The 16,831-nt window shown below is 39.9% G+C and overlaps 1 protein-coding gene across 1 annotated transcript in view; it reads right to left on the bottom strand.

Annotated features, from left to right (window-relative positions):
• inpp5d (inositol polyphosphate-5-phosphatase D) overlaps positions 1-16,831 on the bottom strand; it is a 53,888-nt gene that overhangs the window by 15,382 nt on the left and 21,675 nt on the right. The window contains exons 5-16 of the mRNA XM_045697466.1: positions 13,726-13,891; positions 13,041-13,181; positions 11,124-11,214; positions 10,379-10,456; positions 9,619-9,696; positions 9,248-9,371; positions 6,682-6,785; positions 3,404-3,506; positions 2,959-3,155; positions 2,302-2,419; positions 1,529-1,625; positions 938-1,076 (exon numbers count right to left, since the gene is read on the bottom strand). Coding sequence (XP_045553422.1) covers positions 938-1,076; positions 1,529-1,625; positions 2,302-2,419; positions 2,959-3,155; positions 3,404-3,506; positions 6,682-6,785; positions 9,248-9,371; positions 9,619-9,696; positions 10,379-10,456; positions 11,124-11,214; positions 13,041-13,181; positions 13,726-13,891 — 1,436 coding nt within the window. The remainder of the gene's footprint in view (positions 1-937; positions 1,077-1,528; positions 1,626-2,301; positions 2,420-2,958; positions 3,156-3,403; positions 3,507-6,681; positions 6,786-9,247; positions 9,372-9,618; positions 9,697-10,378; positions 10,457-11,123; positions 11,215-13,040; positions 13,182-13,725; positions 13,892-16,831) is intronic.

The raw sequence follows: 16,831 nt of genomic DNA, 5'->3' as shown, positions 1-16,831 counted from the left end.
GTTGATAAAGCAGTTGAGAGTTGTTGATAAAGCAGTTGAGAGTTGTTGATAAAGCAGTTGAGAGTTGTTGATAAAGCAGTTGAGAGTTGTTGATAAAGCAGTTGAGAGTTGTTGATAAAGCAGCTGAGAGTTGTTGATAAAGCAACTGAGAGTTGTTGATAAAGCAGCTGAGAGTTGTTGAGAGTTGTTGATAAAGCAGCTGAGAGTTGCTGATAAAGCAGTTGAGAGTTGTTGATAAAGCAGTTGAGAGTTGTTGATAGTTGATAAAGTAGTTGAGAGTTGTTGATAAAGTAGTTGAGAGTTGTTGATAAAGCAGTTGAGAGGTGTTGATAAAGTAGTTGAGAGTTGCTGATAAAGCAGTTGAGAGTTGTTGATAGTTGATAAAGTAGTTGAAAGTTGTTGATAAAGCAGCTGAGAGTTGCTGATAAAGCAGTTGAGAGTTGTTGAGAGTTGATAAAGTAGTTGAGAGTTGCTGATAAAGCAGTTGAGAGTTGTTGATAGTTCATAAAGTAGTTGAGAGTTGTTGAGAGTTGCTGATAAAGCAGTTGAGAGTTGTTGATAGTTCATAAAGTAGTTGAGAGTTGTTGAGAGTTGCTGATAAAGCAGTTGAGAGTTGTTGATAAAGCAGTTGAGAGTTGTTGATAAAGCAGTTGAGAGTTGTTGATAAAGTAGTTGAGAGTTGCTGATAGAGCAGTTGAGAGTTGCTGATAGAGCAGTTGAGAGTTGTTGATAAAGCAGTTGAGAGTTGTTGATACTGTAGCAACCTTAACCCAACACAACCTCTTCAAAAGGTTCAGATCTCTTAGCATAACGGTTAAGGTTGAGTTGACAGTCGCTGGACCCAGATTAGAGTCCTGGTCAGGCCACCCCCCTCCCCCAAATTCATCACAATACAATCTCCACATCCAACGTTAACTACTATGGTAGTTCAACTTACTGTGGATGGCAATTCAATTCGATAATTCAGATCCCCAAGCCAGAACAGATGAGTGAATCGATGTGTGATGTCAAACGGATTCAGTTTCTTATCTCCAAGATTCAAGAAACGTAGGATGCTGACGTAATTTTGGTTGCGTCTGGTAAGAGAACAAATGTTGAGAAAATAAATGTCTTGCTTTCAAGTAGTTGAGATATGAAGAGATATGGTATCTTCTTTTCTCACGTTTAGCTATTTTTGCAACATGCAGACACTATCTTTGTGTTCCTTTTTTTCATCAAACAGAAATTAACAGAACCAGTTAAAGGCTACTCAAGAAATAGAGCAGACGGGCCACAAATAACAACAGACATCCTAAATAATACTGGAGCATAAACAACCCCCCAAAAAACTTGTAAGAGTTTAGAGGCATTTTGAGGAGATGTTAAACATTCTGATATTGTGTCAGTGGAATCAATACACTTTTTAATTTAACTCCATTTTGCTTTCAACATAAACTGGTTTCTAGGGGTCAGAACTATTTAAAATGCTTGAGGATTGTTACATTGTGATTATGTAATTTATCAGCCATTTTTAATCCCTGTAGTTCACCTGATCTTCTTCTCGCTCCCCGAAGTCAGGTGACTGTTGACAAAGCCAAAGGAAGTACCGTTGAACATGAAGGACACACCCACTGCTCCCTTATTTCCTGGAACATAAAGATAAATGGATGTGACGTTAGGCCTCTCTACTGTTTGTGCCTTTCATCGTCTAGGTTGATAATAAAAAGAGGGCCAGTTTCCCAGACCCAGATTAAGTCTAGTCTTGGACTAAAAAGCCATTTCATTGGAGAATCTTTATTGCACATGCTTTGTAAATCCAGGACTAGGTGTCATCTGTGCCCAGGAAATTGGGCCAAAGAGTGTGCAGTGAGTGGATGGGTCTGCAGTGAGTGGATGGGTCTGCAGTGGGTGGATGGGTCTGCAGTGAGTGGATGGGTCTGCAGTGAGTGGATGGGTCTGCAGTGAGTGGATGAGTCTGCAGTGGGTGGATGGGTCTGCAGTGAGTGGATGGGTCTGCAGTGAGTGGATGAGTCTGCAGTGGGTGGATGGGTCTGCAGTGAGTGGATGAGTCTGCAGTGGGTGGATGGGTCTGCAGTGAGTGGATGAGTCTGCAGTGAGTGGATGATTCTGCAGTGAGTGGATGAGTTTGCAGTGGGTTGATGGGTCTGCAGTGGGTGGATGGGTCTGCAGTGAGTGGATGATTCTGCAGTGAGTGGATGAGTCTGCAGTGAGTGGATGGGTCTGCAGTGGGTGGATGAGTCTGCAGTGAGTGGATGATTCTGCAGTGAGTGGATAGGTCTGCAGTGAGATGATGGGATTTACCCAGTGCGTTGGCGATCCCTGTCTTAACGCTGTCTGAAAAGATGTGTGAGATTCTGTTTTCGTGCTCTGGCTTGGCTAGCACAACGATACGGATGTTCCATAGGGTTTGGATGGCTATCTGAACAAAATATAACACATCATAATTACAATAAAACACATATTATTAATAAAAAAAAATTATGGTGAATTCTATTACAATCGAACAGTCACTGTCACTTGTTTTAATGTAACGTCCCAAGGCTTAATTGCAACCACATATACAGCCAGCTGGTGTACGAGATTAGTTGTAAATGTGTAACCTACCTAACACCAGTGTAAAAAATCAGGAGTTAAAAGTAACTATACTTTAAGGGGTGGTTTCCCGGACTCAGATTAACATTTTACATTTACATTTGAGTCATTTTAGCAGACGCTCTTATCCAGAGCGACTTACAGTAGTGAATGCATACATTTCATACATGTTTTTCTCCGTACTGGTCCCCCCGTGGGAATCGAACCCACAACCCTGGCGTTGCAAACACCATGCTCCACCAACTGAGCCACACGGGATTAAGCCTAGCAAAGTCAATGGAAAATCTAAATTGAAAGTGCTTTTGTAGTCCAGGGTTTTAATATGTATCCTGGAAACTGGCACTGAGTGTTGAGATAGTAACTGACTTGTTTGAAGCTGATGTCGGTGGTTCCTCTCAAGGCACTCTTCAGTGTGTCTATCCACTCCTTCTCCCCCAGGGGATCTTCCTGAGTCCCGACCACATAGATGTCGTGAGGAATGTGATCGGCCGTGTCGTCCCTGGTCTTGCCCTGACCCTTACACTGGAACCACGATGCTATGCTGTGAGGAGGACTGGCGTTACCTGGAGGAAGAGGTAATTATCAATCAATCAATATGTTTCATTGTCCCAATCAATCAATCAATCAATGTGTAATTAGCTGTTGAGTTCTTGAGCAAAATAATTATCGACTGAGCTGAAGTAGCAATATCGATATCGAACAATATTGATACTAATTGATAAGTAAAGTATTTATTATCAACAAATTGATGCACTGGGTAGATTATTCTATGTGTTTTAGTTCATGTAGACATTGAAGGCAGGTATTTTACCCATATTCCAGGTGCCAACGAACACAGTGATCATATCTGGCTCAGGCTTGTCTGAGTGTTTGTTCTTCATCTGCTGAAGGAGTTGACAGAACCCCTCTCTTTTCTGGTGACACACACACACACACACACACACACACACACACACACACACACACACACACTCATAGACACACACACACATATACACAGACACAGATCACACACACACACACACACACACACACACACACACACACACACACACACACACACACACACACACACACACACACACACACACACACACACACACACACACACACACACACCTCATAGACACACACACACATATACACAGACACAGATCACACACACACACACACACACACACACACACACACACACACACACACACACACACACACACACACACACACACACACACACACACACACACACACACACACACACACACACATCAGAAAGATGACCACACAGTTTACATGAAACCATAGCTTGGTGGTACATGTACAAAGCCTTCAGAAAGTATTCACACCCCTTGACTTTTTACATTTTGTTGTGTTACAGCCTGAATTTAATATGGATTAAATTGTGTTTCATTATTTTTTTTATTTATTTTTTTACACACAATAGGCCAGTAAGTCAAAATGGAATTATGTTTTTTGACATTTTTACAAATTAAAAATGAAAAGCTGAAATGTCTTGAATCAATAAGTATTCATCCCTTTTGTTATGTCAAGCCTAAATAAATTCAGGAGTAAAAATGCTGCTTAACAAGTCACATAATAAGTTGCATGGACTCTGTGTGCAATAATAGTGTTTAACATAATTATTTTTAATGACTACTTCATCTCTGTACCCCACACATACAATTATCTGTAAGGTCCCTCAGTCGAGCAGTGAATTTCAAACACAGATTCAACCACAAAGACCAGGGAGGTTTTCCAATGCCTCACAAAGAAGGGCACCTATTGGTAGATGGGTAAAACATTATTATTATTTTTTAAAGCAGACATTGAATATCCCTTTGAGCATGGTGAAGTTATTAATAACACTTTGGATTGTGTATCTATACACCCAGTCACTACAAAGATACAGGCGTACTTCCTAACTCAGTTAAGAAGAAGGTAAGGGATTTTACCATGAGGCCAATGGTGACTTTAAAACAGAGGATGGATCAACAACATTGTAGTTACTCCACAATACTAACCTAATTGACAGAGTGAAAAGAAGGAAGCCTGTAAGTTTAAAAAAAATATTCCAAAACATGCATCCTGTTTGCATGTCATGTCCTGACCAGTAATAGGGGTTATTTGTTATTGTAGTTTGGTCAGGACGTGACAGAGGGTATTTGTTTTATGTGGTTCAGGGTGTGTTTTTGTGTATGTGTTTAGGTAGAGGGGTATTTGATTTATTAGTCCGGGGTTTGATAGTTTGTTAGTCATTGTTCTATGTTAGTATATTTCTATGTTCTATCTAGTCTTTTGTAGTTCTATGTTTAGTTTATTGGGGTTGGACCTTCAATTGGAGGCAGCTGGTTATTGTTGCCTCTGATTGAGGGTCCTATAATTAGGAGTTTGTTTTTCATGGGTTTTTGTGGGAAGTTGTTCTTGTTTAGCTGTTTTGCCTGACAAGACTGTCCAGTTCATTTTGTTTTGTATACGTTTATTGTGTTTCCCTTCTTCACCAATAAAAAAAGAAGATGAGTATATATTTTCCCGCTGCGTCTTGGTCTCTACCCTACGACACCCGTGACATTGCAACAAGGCACTAAAGTAATACTGCAACAAATGTGGCAAAGAATTTAACTTTTTGTCCTGAATACAAAGTGTTATGTTTGGGCAAATCCAATACAACACATTACTTGTCACAACTTCCACCGAAGGTGGCGCCCCCTCCTGTTCGGGTGGCGCTCGGCAGTCATCGTCACCGGCCTACTAGCTGCCAACGATTCCCTTTTTGTTTTCCCCCTTTTCGTTATTAGGCGCCCCCACCTGTTCTGAGTTGGGCTGATTAGCGGCCTTTATTAGCCAGTAGGCCCGCCTGCTCTTTGTGCGGGATTATTTCATTGTATGCTGTGCGTGGTGACACGCTGTTTGTTGTACATTTTCAGTGGTGCGTTGTGTTTTGCGCAAGCTGTGTTTTTGTCCCTTGTATTTGGGGCACTTTGTTTTGTAGTGCGCTCTGTGCGCTGTTTGGGTTGGCTTGTCGTTTAGTCATTGTGCCTATTAAAGCCAATACCCTGAATCGCTGTTTTCCTGCACTTGATTCCTCGTCAGCAAACACCCACGCCTCACATTACTGAGTACCACTCTCCATATTTTCAAGCATTGTTGTCACGCCCTGACCTTAGAGATCCTTTCTATTCTCTATTTTGGTTAGGTCGGGGTGTGACTAGGGTGGCTACTCTAGTTTTGTATTTCTATGTTGGCCTGATATGGTTCCCAATCAGAGGCAGCTGTATCTCGTTGTCTCTGATTGGGGATCATATTTAGGCAGCCTTTTCCCACCTGTTGTTTGTGGGATCTTATTTTGAGTCAGTGCACCGCTGTCGTCACGGTTTGTTGGTTGTTTCTTTTTGTTGTTGTTGGTTGTAAAGTTTCACTAAAATAAAATGTGGAACTCAGAGCACGCTGCGCCTTGGTCCTTCTCTACACACAATCGTGACAATAGTGGTGGCTGCATCATGTTATGGGTATGGCTATAATCGTTAAGGACTGGGGAGTTTTTCAGGATAAAAAAGAAACAGAATGGAGCTAAGCACAGTCAAAATCCTAGAGGAAAACCTGGTTCAGTCTGCTTCCCAACAGACACTGGGAGATTAATTCACCTTTCAGCAGGACAATAACCTAAAACACAAGGCCACATCTACACTGGAGTTGCTTACCAAGAAGACAGTGACTGTTCCTGATGGCTGAGTTACAGTTTTGACTTAAATCTACGGCAAGACCTAAAAATGGTTGTCTAGCAAAGATCAACAACCAATTTGACAGAGTTTGAAGAATTTTGAAAATAATAAATTGGCAAATCTTGCAAAATCCAGGTGTGGAAAGCTCTTAGAGATTTACCCAGAAAGACTCTCAGATGTAATGGCTGCCAAAGGTGCTTCTACAAGTATTGACTCAGCGGTGTGAATACTTATGTAAATGAGATATTTCTGTGTTAAATGTTCAATCAATTTGCAAAAAATCTATTTAATCCTTTTTAAATTCAGTCTGTAAAACAAGTCAAGGGGTATGAATACTTTCTGAAGGCACTGTAATTCCTCTGAGGTCTACCTTTGTATCGTCGAAGACAAACTCTTTCCTCAGAGTCTTCTCCTTCTCGGTCTCCAACACGATCACCAGTTTGGCAACTTTCTGGGATTTCACCAGCTGTAAAACTACACATGACATAGATTAAGGTTACATCCACTAGTATCTTAGATTACTTTTCCCTTTATATGGCTTTATTATTATTTCTTTATTATAATTTATTATTTCCCTTTATTATAGCACTACTTTTGACCAGCGCTGTCGTTACACGACGCAATTTTAGTTGTTTGCAAATTAGTTGCTTCTTGATACACTCCCCTGCATACGTTTCAACTTTGTACAACTAGTTACAAGCAACAGCCAATCAAAGCAAACCCACTTTTGACACATGATCCATTGGAAAGGTTCAGAATTCTGACCCAGTTGTCATGTCAACACAGCTGTCAGTGCTGCACACGCGATCAGCGTTGACAGAACAGACTAGCACAATAGGAGATGTAATGCAATTCATTGTACATGGTTTAGCAGTCAATAAGTGTAATTTAGAAGTGAACCAAAACCTCTCTCTGACCAGTTTCAACTGAAATTGTCCACCATGAACTGTGTTAGCTACAGTTGAAGTCGGAAGTTTACATACACTTAAGTTGGAGTCATTAAAACTCGTTTTTCAACCACTCCACAAATTTCTTGTTAACAAACTATAGTTTTGGCAAGTCGGTTAGGACATCTACTTTGTGTATGGCACAAGTAATTTTTCCAACAATTGTTTACAGACAGATTATTTCACTTATAATTCACTGTATCACAATTCCAGTGGGTAGGAAGTTTACATACACTAAGTTGACTGTGCCTTTAAACAGCTTGGAAAATTCCAGAAAATGATGTCATGGCTTTAGAAGCTTTTGATAGGCTAATTGACATCATTTGTGTCAATTGGAGGTGTACCTGTGGATGTATTTCAAGGCCTACCTTCAAACTCAGTGCCTCTTTGCTTGACATCATGGGAAAATCAAAAGACCTCAGAAAAGAAATTGTAGTCTGGTTCATCCTTGGGAGCAATTTCCAAACGCCTGAAGGTACCACGTTCATCTGCACCAACAATAGTACGCAAGTATAAACACCATGGGACCACGCAGCCGTCATACCGCTCAGGAAGGAGACGTGTTCTGTCTCCTAGAGATGAACGTACTTTGGTGCGAAAAGTGCAAATCAATCCAAGAACAACAGCAAAGGACCTTGTGAAGATGCTGGAGGAAACAGGTACAAAAGTATCTATATCCACAGTAAAACGAGTCCTATATCGACATAACCTGACAGGCCGCTCAGCAAGGAAGAAGCCACTGCTCTAAAACCGCCATTAAAAAAAGCCAGACTACACTTTGCAACTGCACATGGGGACAAAGATCGTACTTTTTGGAGAAATGTCCTTTGGTCTGATGAAACAAAAATAGAACTGTTTGGCCATAATGACCATCGTTATGTTTGGAGGAATAAGGGGGAGGCTTGCAAGCCGAAGAACACCATCCCAACCGTGAAGCACGGGGGTGGCAGCATCATGTTGTGGGGGTGCTTTTGATGCAGGAGGACTGGGGCACTTCACAAAATAGATGGCATCATGAGGCAGGAAAATTATGAGGATATATTGAAGCAACATCTCAAATCATCAGTCAGGAAGTTAAAGCTTGGTCGCAAATGGGTCTTCCAAATGGACAATAACCCCAAGCATACTTCCAAAGTTGTGGCAAAATGGCTTAAGGACAACAAAGTCAAGGTATTGGAGTGGCCATCACAAAGCCTTGACCTCAATCCCATAGCAAATTTGTGAGCAGAACTGAAAAAGCGTGTGCGAGCAAGGAGGTCTACAAACCTGACTCAGTTACACCAGCTCTGTCAGGAGAAATGGCCCAAAATTCACCCAACTTATTGTGGGGAGCTTGTGGAAGGCTACCCGAAACATTTGACCCAAGTTAAACCATTTAAAGGCAACGCTACCAAATACTAATTGAGTCTATGTAAACTTCTGACCAACTGGGAATGTGAAATAAATAATTCTCTCTGCTATTATTCTGACATTTCACATTCTTCAAATAAAGTGGTGATCCTAACTGACCTAAGACAGGGAATTTTTTACTTGGATTAAATGTCAGGAATTGTGAAAAACGGAGTTTAAATGTATTTGGCTAAGGTGTATGTAAACTTCCGACTTCAACTGTAGCTGCGTTGTTGTTGTTTTCGATCTAAATTTTGGCTAGCTAAATTGTACAGCCTGCATTTCTTCTATATCCTTTCTGTTACAATAACCAAACAGTTGGGGAAGCACAATGTAATGCAGCAGATGACATGGGGTGAGTTTAGAATTCTCAAACCAGCAGCTTCAATTTGATTGGCTGTTGCATGCAAGGCTGTTGCACGCGTTTGAGTAACTTCATGTAACTTCAAAATTGCTTGAGATTATGCCACTTGCAACTGCAACTAAAACTGCATGAAAGTTGATTCGTGTAAATCCAGTCTAAGGCCTAGATACAGTTACAGAATGTAAAAACAAAAATAGAAAGACTCTTTACGATTATAGGAGGAATAAAGTACTTACTTTTATTGTGTACAAAGTATTTATCTTCTGGTCCGTCTTTATATTTCTTGAAGTAGATCTTCCCAGTTTCCACATCCACCTTGAGGAACATCTTGGTTGTGAGACCAAGCAACTCTGATTTGACCTGCGAAGAAGACCAAAAAAACCTCATAAATTCACAAAAAAAGGAACCCGTCCTTGTGCAATTAAACCGTGTAAAGACAATTTGCAGTTTAACCCAGATGATAATAGAGATACAATTATTTTGTTTCAGACGAGTTTTATTATCCGCTATGCCTTCGATATACAATATGTGGTAACATTGTTATCAGGAAATACAATGATAATTGGCTTTTTTTGGGGGGCTGCAGTATCTCATTAGTTCAACTTACTTCAAATGTAATAGGTGGTATTAGAGACTTCCTATGGCCTCCTTCATATCCTACCGACTCAAACAGAGCAGCTTTGGCCTGAAGAAAAAAAGAGAAGAAAACTACAGTACGTGAAAAGGAAGCATTACTCCTTCAACTGTACGTTTATGTTTCTGGTCTGATTTTGGTCAAAGTGTAACAGGAAAGACGTTATAACATACGAGGAGATAATCTACACCAGGTTCAGTTAGTGATTGATAGAAATAGCAAATGAATAAGCTATTGCTAACATTGCTAACTTTGAATAATAAAAAAAATAAAAAATAAAAAAAATTCAGAATAAGAATGTGTCCCAAATGGCAACCCTATTCCCTATATAGTGCACTACTTTAGACCAGAGCCCCTATTCCCTATATAGTGCACTACTTTAGACCAGAGCCCCTATTCCCTATATAGTGCACTACTTTAGACCAGAGCCCTATTCCCTATATAGTGCCCTACTTTAGACCAGAGCCCTATTCCCTATATAGTGCACTACTTTATACCAGAGCCCCTATTCCCTATATAGTGCACTACTTTAGACCAGAGCCCTATTCCCTATATAGTGCACTACTTTAGACCAGAGCCCCTATTCCCTATATAGTGCACTACTTTAGACCAGAGCCCCTATTCCCTATATAGTGCACTACTTATGACCAGAGCTCTATGGGCCCTGATCGAAAGTAGTGCACTATTTAGAGAACGGGACAGGCCCTAAGTTTAGAATAGTGTTAAACATTACTTTATCCTCGATGGAGTAGAGCAGCTTGGTAATTTGTTCCAGTCTGAATGACACAGCCTGGCCTGAATCTGCTGACACCTAGAAATTAAAAGCAGAAACGTGAATTCAAAATAAACCAAGAATAGGACAGAGACAGCCTTCAACGCATTACATAGGGCATATCATTAAAAACACAAAGGACTTGATTATATAAATACTGTATACTAGACCAGAGATGATATAAAAACTGTATACTAGATCAGAGATTATATAAATACTGTACACTAGACCAGAGATGATATAAATACTGTACACTAGACCAGAGATGATATAAATACTGTACACTAGACCAGAGATATAAATACTGTACACTAGACCAGAGATATAAAAACTGGACACTAGACCAGAGATATAAATACTGTACACTAGACCAGAGATATAAATACTGTACACTAGACCAGAGATATAAAAACTGGACACTAGACCAGAGATGACAGTAAAACTAAACAGAAGTGTCTGATAAATGGTTAATAATAGACAAAGACATCTTGTCTAGAATGGATCCTCATACCGACCTGTTTCCTTATTGAATACTGATGTAAAAATAATACCATCTAGAATGGATCCTCATACCGACCTGTTTCCTTATTGAATACTGATGTAAAAATAATACCATCTTGAATGCAGCTCATACCGTCCCATCTCCTTCCTGAAAGTTGCCGTTAAAATAATGGCTAATATAAGGTTAATTATAATAACAACACACCTGGCTTCTCATTCGGCCGACCCCTGGGGACAGCTGTTGGTCTAGGAGCCTCTGAAAGGCCTCCAGAGTAGGAAGGGTACGGGAGATCTCGCTGACAACACAGGAGCACCAGAAATGTTAATTCAACTGAAAATACTTATTTCATCCCACAAGGGTTAGGGTTAATCACATGTTGTTTTCCAGGGTTAGAGTCAATCAATTCCATTTCTATTAAGTTAATTTCCATGAATTGACCCCCCAACCCTGCTGTTAACAGTGAATGCTGAGTGCTTTAAATGTTGCAGATATATACAATGGGGTCCAGAATTATTGCCACCCTTGATAAAGATGAGCAATAATGACTGTATAAAATAAATAATTCAAATACTGGGCTATATTTTATGCTCCCCCCAAAAAATTGGGAAATTATCTTATTTTCTATTAATGCAATTGCTCAGAATTTTTTAGAATTGTTTAATCAAATCAAATCAAGCTTTTTTTTTTAATACAGCACATTTCAGAAACAGTTTCCAACGCAATGTCCTTTACAGGAAAAAGAATGATGAACTGAACAACTAAAAACACACTAAAGGAAAAACAAAGCTAAAAATGTTTTTTTAAGATCTCTTTTAAATATGTCCGCAGTTTTAGCCCCTCTCAGATTCTCTGGCACGTTATTCCAGAGGCTGAGGGCAAAATAACTAAAGTAACAAAATTATTGACACCCCTAAAAATACTTACTGTTCAAATAAAGTAGTCAAAAGTTTAGTGTTTGATCCCATGTTCCTAGCACTTAATGGTTATACCAAGCTTGTGATGGTACAAACTTGTTGGAAGCATTTGCAGTTAGTTTTGGTTGTATTTCAGATTATTTTGTTCCCAATAGAAATTAATGGTAAATAATGTATTGTCATTTTGGAGTCACTTTTATTGTAAATAAGAATATAACATGTTTCTAAACACTTCTACATTAATGTGGATGCTACCATGATTACAGATAATCCTGAATGAATTGATGAGTGTAAAAGTTACAGAGTGTCAAAGACCATACCTCCAAGACATGCTAACCTCCCCTGTTATTGGTAATGGTGAGAGGTTAGATTATACCTCCAAGACATGCTAACCTCCCCTGTTATTGGTAATGGTGAGAGGTTAGATTATACCTCCAAGACATGCTAACCTCCCCTGTTATTGGTAATGGTGAGAGGTTATACCTCCAAGACATGCGAACCTCCCCTGTTATTGTTAATGGTGAGAGGTTATACCTCCAAGACATGCTAACCTCCCCTGTTATTGGTAATGGTGAGAGGTTATACCTCCAAGATATGCTAACCTCCCCTGTTATTGATAATGGTGAGAGGTTAGCTTATACCTCCAAGACATGCTAACCTCCCCTGTTATTGATAATGGTGAGAGGTTAGCTTATACCTACAAGACATGCTAACCTCCCCTGTTATTGGTAATGGTGAGAGGTTAGATTATACCTCCAAGACATGCTAATCTCCCCTGTTATTGGTAATGGTGAGAGGTTAGATTATACCTCCAAGACATGCTAACCTCCCCTGTTATTGGTAATGGTGAGAGGTTAGATTATACCTCCAAGACATGCTAACCTCCCCTGTTATTGGTAATGATCCCTAACCTTCCTGAGAAAAAAATAAATATTACTTGTTAAACAAAATCTCTTTCTCTGAGCAAAAGTACAAGTATAAAAAATTATAATTCCCCCCCCCTTTTTTTTTGTCGATGCAATCAATATAGCTCTGTTTTTTAATGATTTATTTTATACAGTCATCATTGCTAATTTCTATCAAGGGTGTCAATAAAAACTATTTATGCGCCCAGGGTATTCAGCCAATCAGTGGCCACCACACCAAGGGTGTCAACAAATTTTGGGACATCACTTGTAGCTAACTATTGTCTGTAAGTCTACTGTACCTGTTAAGATGTTTGCATATTTCCATAGTGAGCTTTTTTAGCCGGGGAAGTGTGGGATTCCCATTCTGGGCTTGCTCAGCATCGAGACAGAGTGAGGTGTGGAAGTATTCCTGGATGGATTGTTGGTGCTCTTCCGGCAGGCTGGAAGACAACGAATTATCAGTCAGTGTGATTCGTTTTTTTGTTGATGCCTAACTAAAAGATTGGCAGCTGGGTAACACAACCAGAATGCAACGCGTCGTCAGTAACACAATACTACTAAAGACACTCAAACAGCATTTTGCAGCTCATAGTAGAATGAGAAGGGTCTCAGTGTATCAAATCAAATGTATTTTTATAGCCCTTCTTACATCAGCTGATATCTCAAAAGTGCTGTACAGAAACCCAGCCTAAAACCCCCCAAAACAGCAAACAATGCAGATGTAGAAGCACGGTGGCTAGGAAAAACTCCCTAGAAAGGCAGGAACCTAGGAAGAAACCTAGAGAGGAACCAGGCTATGAGGGTTGGCTGCTGTCTGTTGGTAGATATATAGCTAATGTCTGGAACCAGGAACCAATCAAATCAATGTGCTGAGCTAAGATACCTTTTTTGCCTTATCAATAATGAATAAGGTTACATCGATAGGGTGGGACCTGATCTCAGATCAACACTCTGAGAAGCTTTAGTGGGCCCAAATGAGCATACTTAGACATGTCCAAATGTTGCAGCCTCTGTAGGTATGTGTCTCTCAGGGAAGCACAGGCTAGTTCTGAAGTCTGTGACTCTCCCCCATGGGTCTCTTTACTGCCATTGGCTGACATCCCTCCTGGGAAGTTCCTGGGTGGTAGCTGAGGCGGGTATTTAACTGGATCTGGAAACGAACAACCACAACAGTCAAACTGTTAGACATATTGAAAGTATCAGTATCAAACCCCTGTGTAGTACTGGAATTAGTTCTACTTGAGTAGCAGCACCTCCAGTCACTTTTAGTCCTGTTTACATGTATATATCTACCTCAATGACTCCAGTTTACATGTATATATCTACCTCAATGACTCCAGTTTACATGTATATATCTACCTCAATGACTCCAGTTTACATGTATATATCTACCTCAATGACTCCAGTTTACATGTATATATCTACCTCAATCACTCCAGTACTCCTGTTTACATGTGTATATATATATACCTCAATGACTCCAGTACTCCTGTTTACATGTATATATATCTACCTCAATGACTCCAGTACTCCTGTTTACATGTATATATATATACCTCAATGACTCCAGTACTCCTGTTTACATGTGTATATATATATACCTCAATGACTCCAGTACTCCTGTTTACATGTATATATATCTACCTCAATGACTCCAGTACTCCTGTTTACATGTGTATATATATATATACCTCAATGACTCCAGTACTCCTGTTTACATGTGTATATATATATACCTCAATGACTCCAGTACTCCTGTTTACAAGTATATATCTACCTCAATGACTCCAGTACTCCTGTTCACATGTATATATCTACCTCAATGACTCCAGTACTCCTGTTCACATGTATATATCTACCTCAATGACTCCAGTTTACATGTATATATCTACCTCAATGACTCCAGTTTACATGTATATATCTACCTCAATGACTCCAGTTTACATGTATATATCTACCTCAATCACTCCAGTTTACATGTATATATCTACCTCAATGACTCCAGTACTCCTGTTCACATGTATATATCTACCTCAATGACTCCAGTACTCCTGTTTACAAGTATATATCTACCTCAATGACTCCAGTACTCCTGTTCACATGTATATATCTACCTCAATGACTCCAGTACTCCTGTTCACATGTATATATCTACCTCAATGACTCCAGTACTCCTGTTCACATGTATATATCTACCTCAATGACTCCAGTACTCCTGTTTACAAGTATATATCTACCTCAATGACTCCAGTACTCCTGTTTAAATGTACATATCTTCCTCAATGACTCCAGTACTCCTGTTAATATGTACAGTGGGGAAAAAAAGTATTTAGTCAGCCACCAATTGCGCAAGTTCTCCCACTTAAAAAGATGAGAGAGGCCTGTAATTTTCATCATAGGTACACATCAACAATGACAGACAAAATGAGAAGAAAAAAAATCCAGAAAATCACATTGTAGGATTTTTTATGAATTTATTTGCAAATTATGGTGGAAAATAAGTATTTGGTCAATAACAAAAGTTTATCTCAATACTTTGTTATATACCCTTTGTTGGCAATGACACAGGTCAAACGTTTTCTGTAAGTCTTCACAAGGTTTTCACACACTGTTGCTGGTATTTTGGCCCATTCCTCCATGCAGATCTCCTCTAGAGCAGTGATGTTTTGGGGCTGTCGCTGGGCAACACGGACTTTCAACTCCCTCCAAAGATTTTCTATGGGGTTGAGATCTGGAGACTGGCTAGGCCACTCCAGGACCTTGAAATGCTTCTTACGAAGCCACTCCTTCATTGCCCGGGCGGTGTGTTTGGGATCATTGTCATGCTGAAAGACCCAGCCACATTTAATCTTCAATGCCCTTGCTGGTGGAAGGGGGTTTTCACTCAAAATCTCACAATACATGGCCCCATTCATTCTTTCCTTTACACGGATCAGTCGTCCTGGTCCCTTTGCAGAAAAACAGCCCCAAAGCATGATGTTTCCACCCCCATGCTTCACAGTAGGTATGGTGTTTGGATGCAACTCAGCATTCTTTGTCCTCCAAACACGACGAGTTGAGTTTTTACCAAAAAGTTATATTTTGGTTTCATCTGACCATATGACATTCTCCCAATCCTCTTCTGTATCATCCAAATGCTCTCTAGCAAACTTCAGACGGGCCTGGACATGTACTGGCTTAAGCAGGGGGACACGTCTGGCACTGCAGGATTTGAGTCCCTGGTGGCATAGTGTGTTACTGATGGTAGGCTTTGTTACTTTGGTCCCAGCTCTCTGCAGGTCATTCACTAGGTCCCCCCGTGTGGTTCTGGGATTTTTGCTCACCGTTCTTGTGATCATTTTGACCCCACGGGTGAGATCTTGCGTGGAGCCCCAGATCGAGGGAGATTATCAGTGGTCTTGTATGTCTTCCATTTCCTAATAATTGCTCCCACAGTTGATTTCTTCAAACCAAGCTGCTTACCTATTGCAGATTCAGTCTTCCCAGCCTGGTGCAGGTCTACAATTTTGTTTCTGGTGTCCTTTGACAGCTCTTTGGTCTTGGCCATAGTGGAGTTTGGAGTGTGACTGTTTGAGGTTGTGGACAGGTGTCTTTTATACTGATAACAAGTTCAAACAGGTGCCATTAATACAGGTAACAAGTGGAGGACAGAGGAGCCTCTTAAAGAAGAAGTTACAGGTCTGTGAGAGCCAGAAATCTTGCTTGTTTGTAGGTGACCAAATACTTATTTTCCACCATAATTTGCAAATAAATTCATTAAAAATCCTACAATGTGATTTTCTGGATTTTTTTTCTTCTAATTTTGTCTGTCATAGTTGACGTGTACCTATGACGAAAATTACAGGCCTCTCTCATCTTTTTAAGTGGGAGAACTTGCACAATTGGTGGCTGAATAAATACGTTTTTTTCCCCCACTGTATATACTTCACAGTACCAGGTTTTGACACACCTACTCATTCAAGAGTTTTTCATAATTATGACTATTTTCTAGATTGTATAAAAATAGTGAAGACATCCAAACTATGAAATAACACATATTGAATCATGTAGTAAACAAAAAAGTGTTAAACAAATCAAAATCCTTCTTATA

The sequence above is a fragment of the Salmo salar genome, chromosome ssa16, assembly GCF_905237065.1.
Source record: "Salmo salar chromosome ssa16, Ssal_v3.1, whole genome shotgun sequence".
NCBI classification, from domain to species: domain Eukaryota; kingdom Metazoa; phylum Chordata; class Actinopteri; order Salmoniformes; family Salmonidae; genus Salmo; species Salmo salar.
The sequence above is the reverse complement of the archived record's forward strand: the minus strand, read 5'-3'. Positions and strand labels throughout refer to the sequence as shown.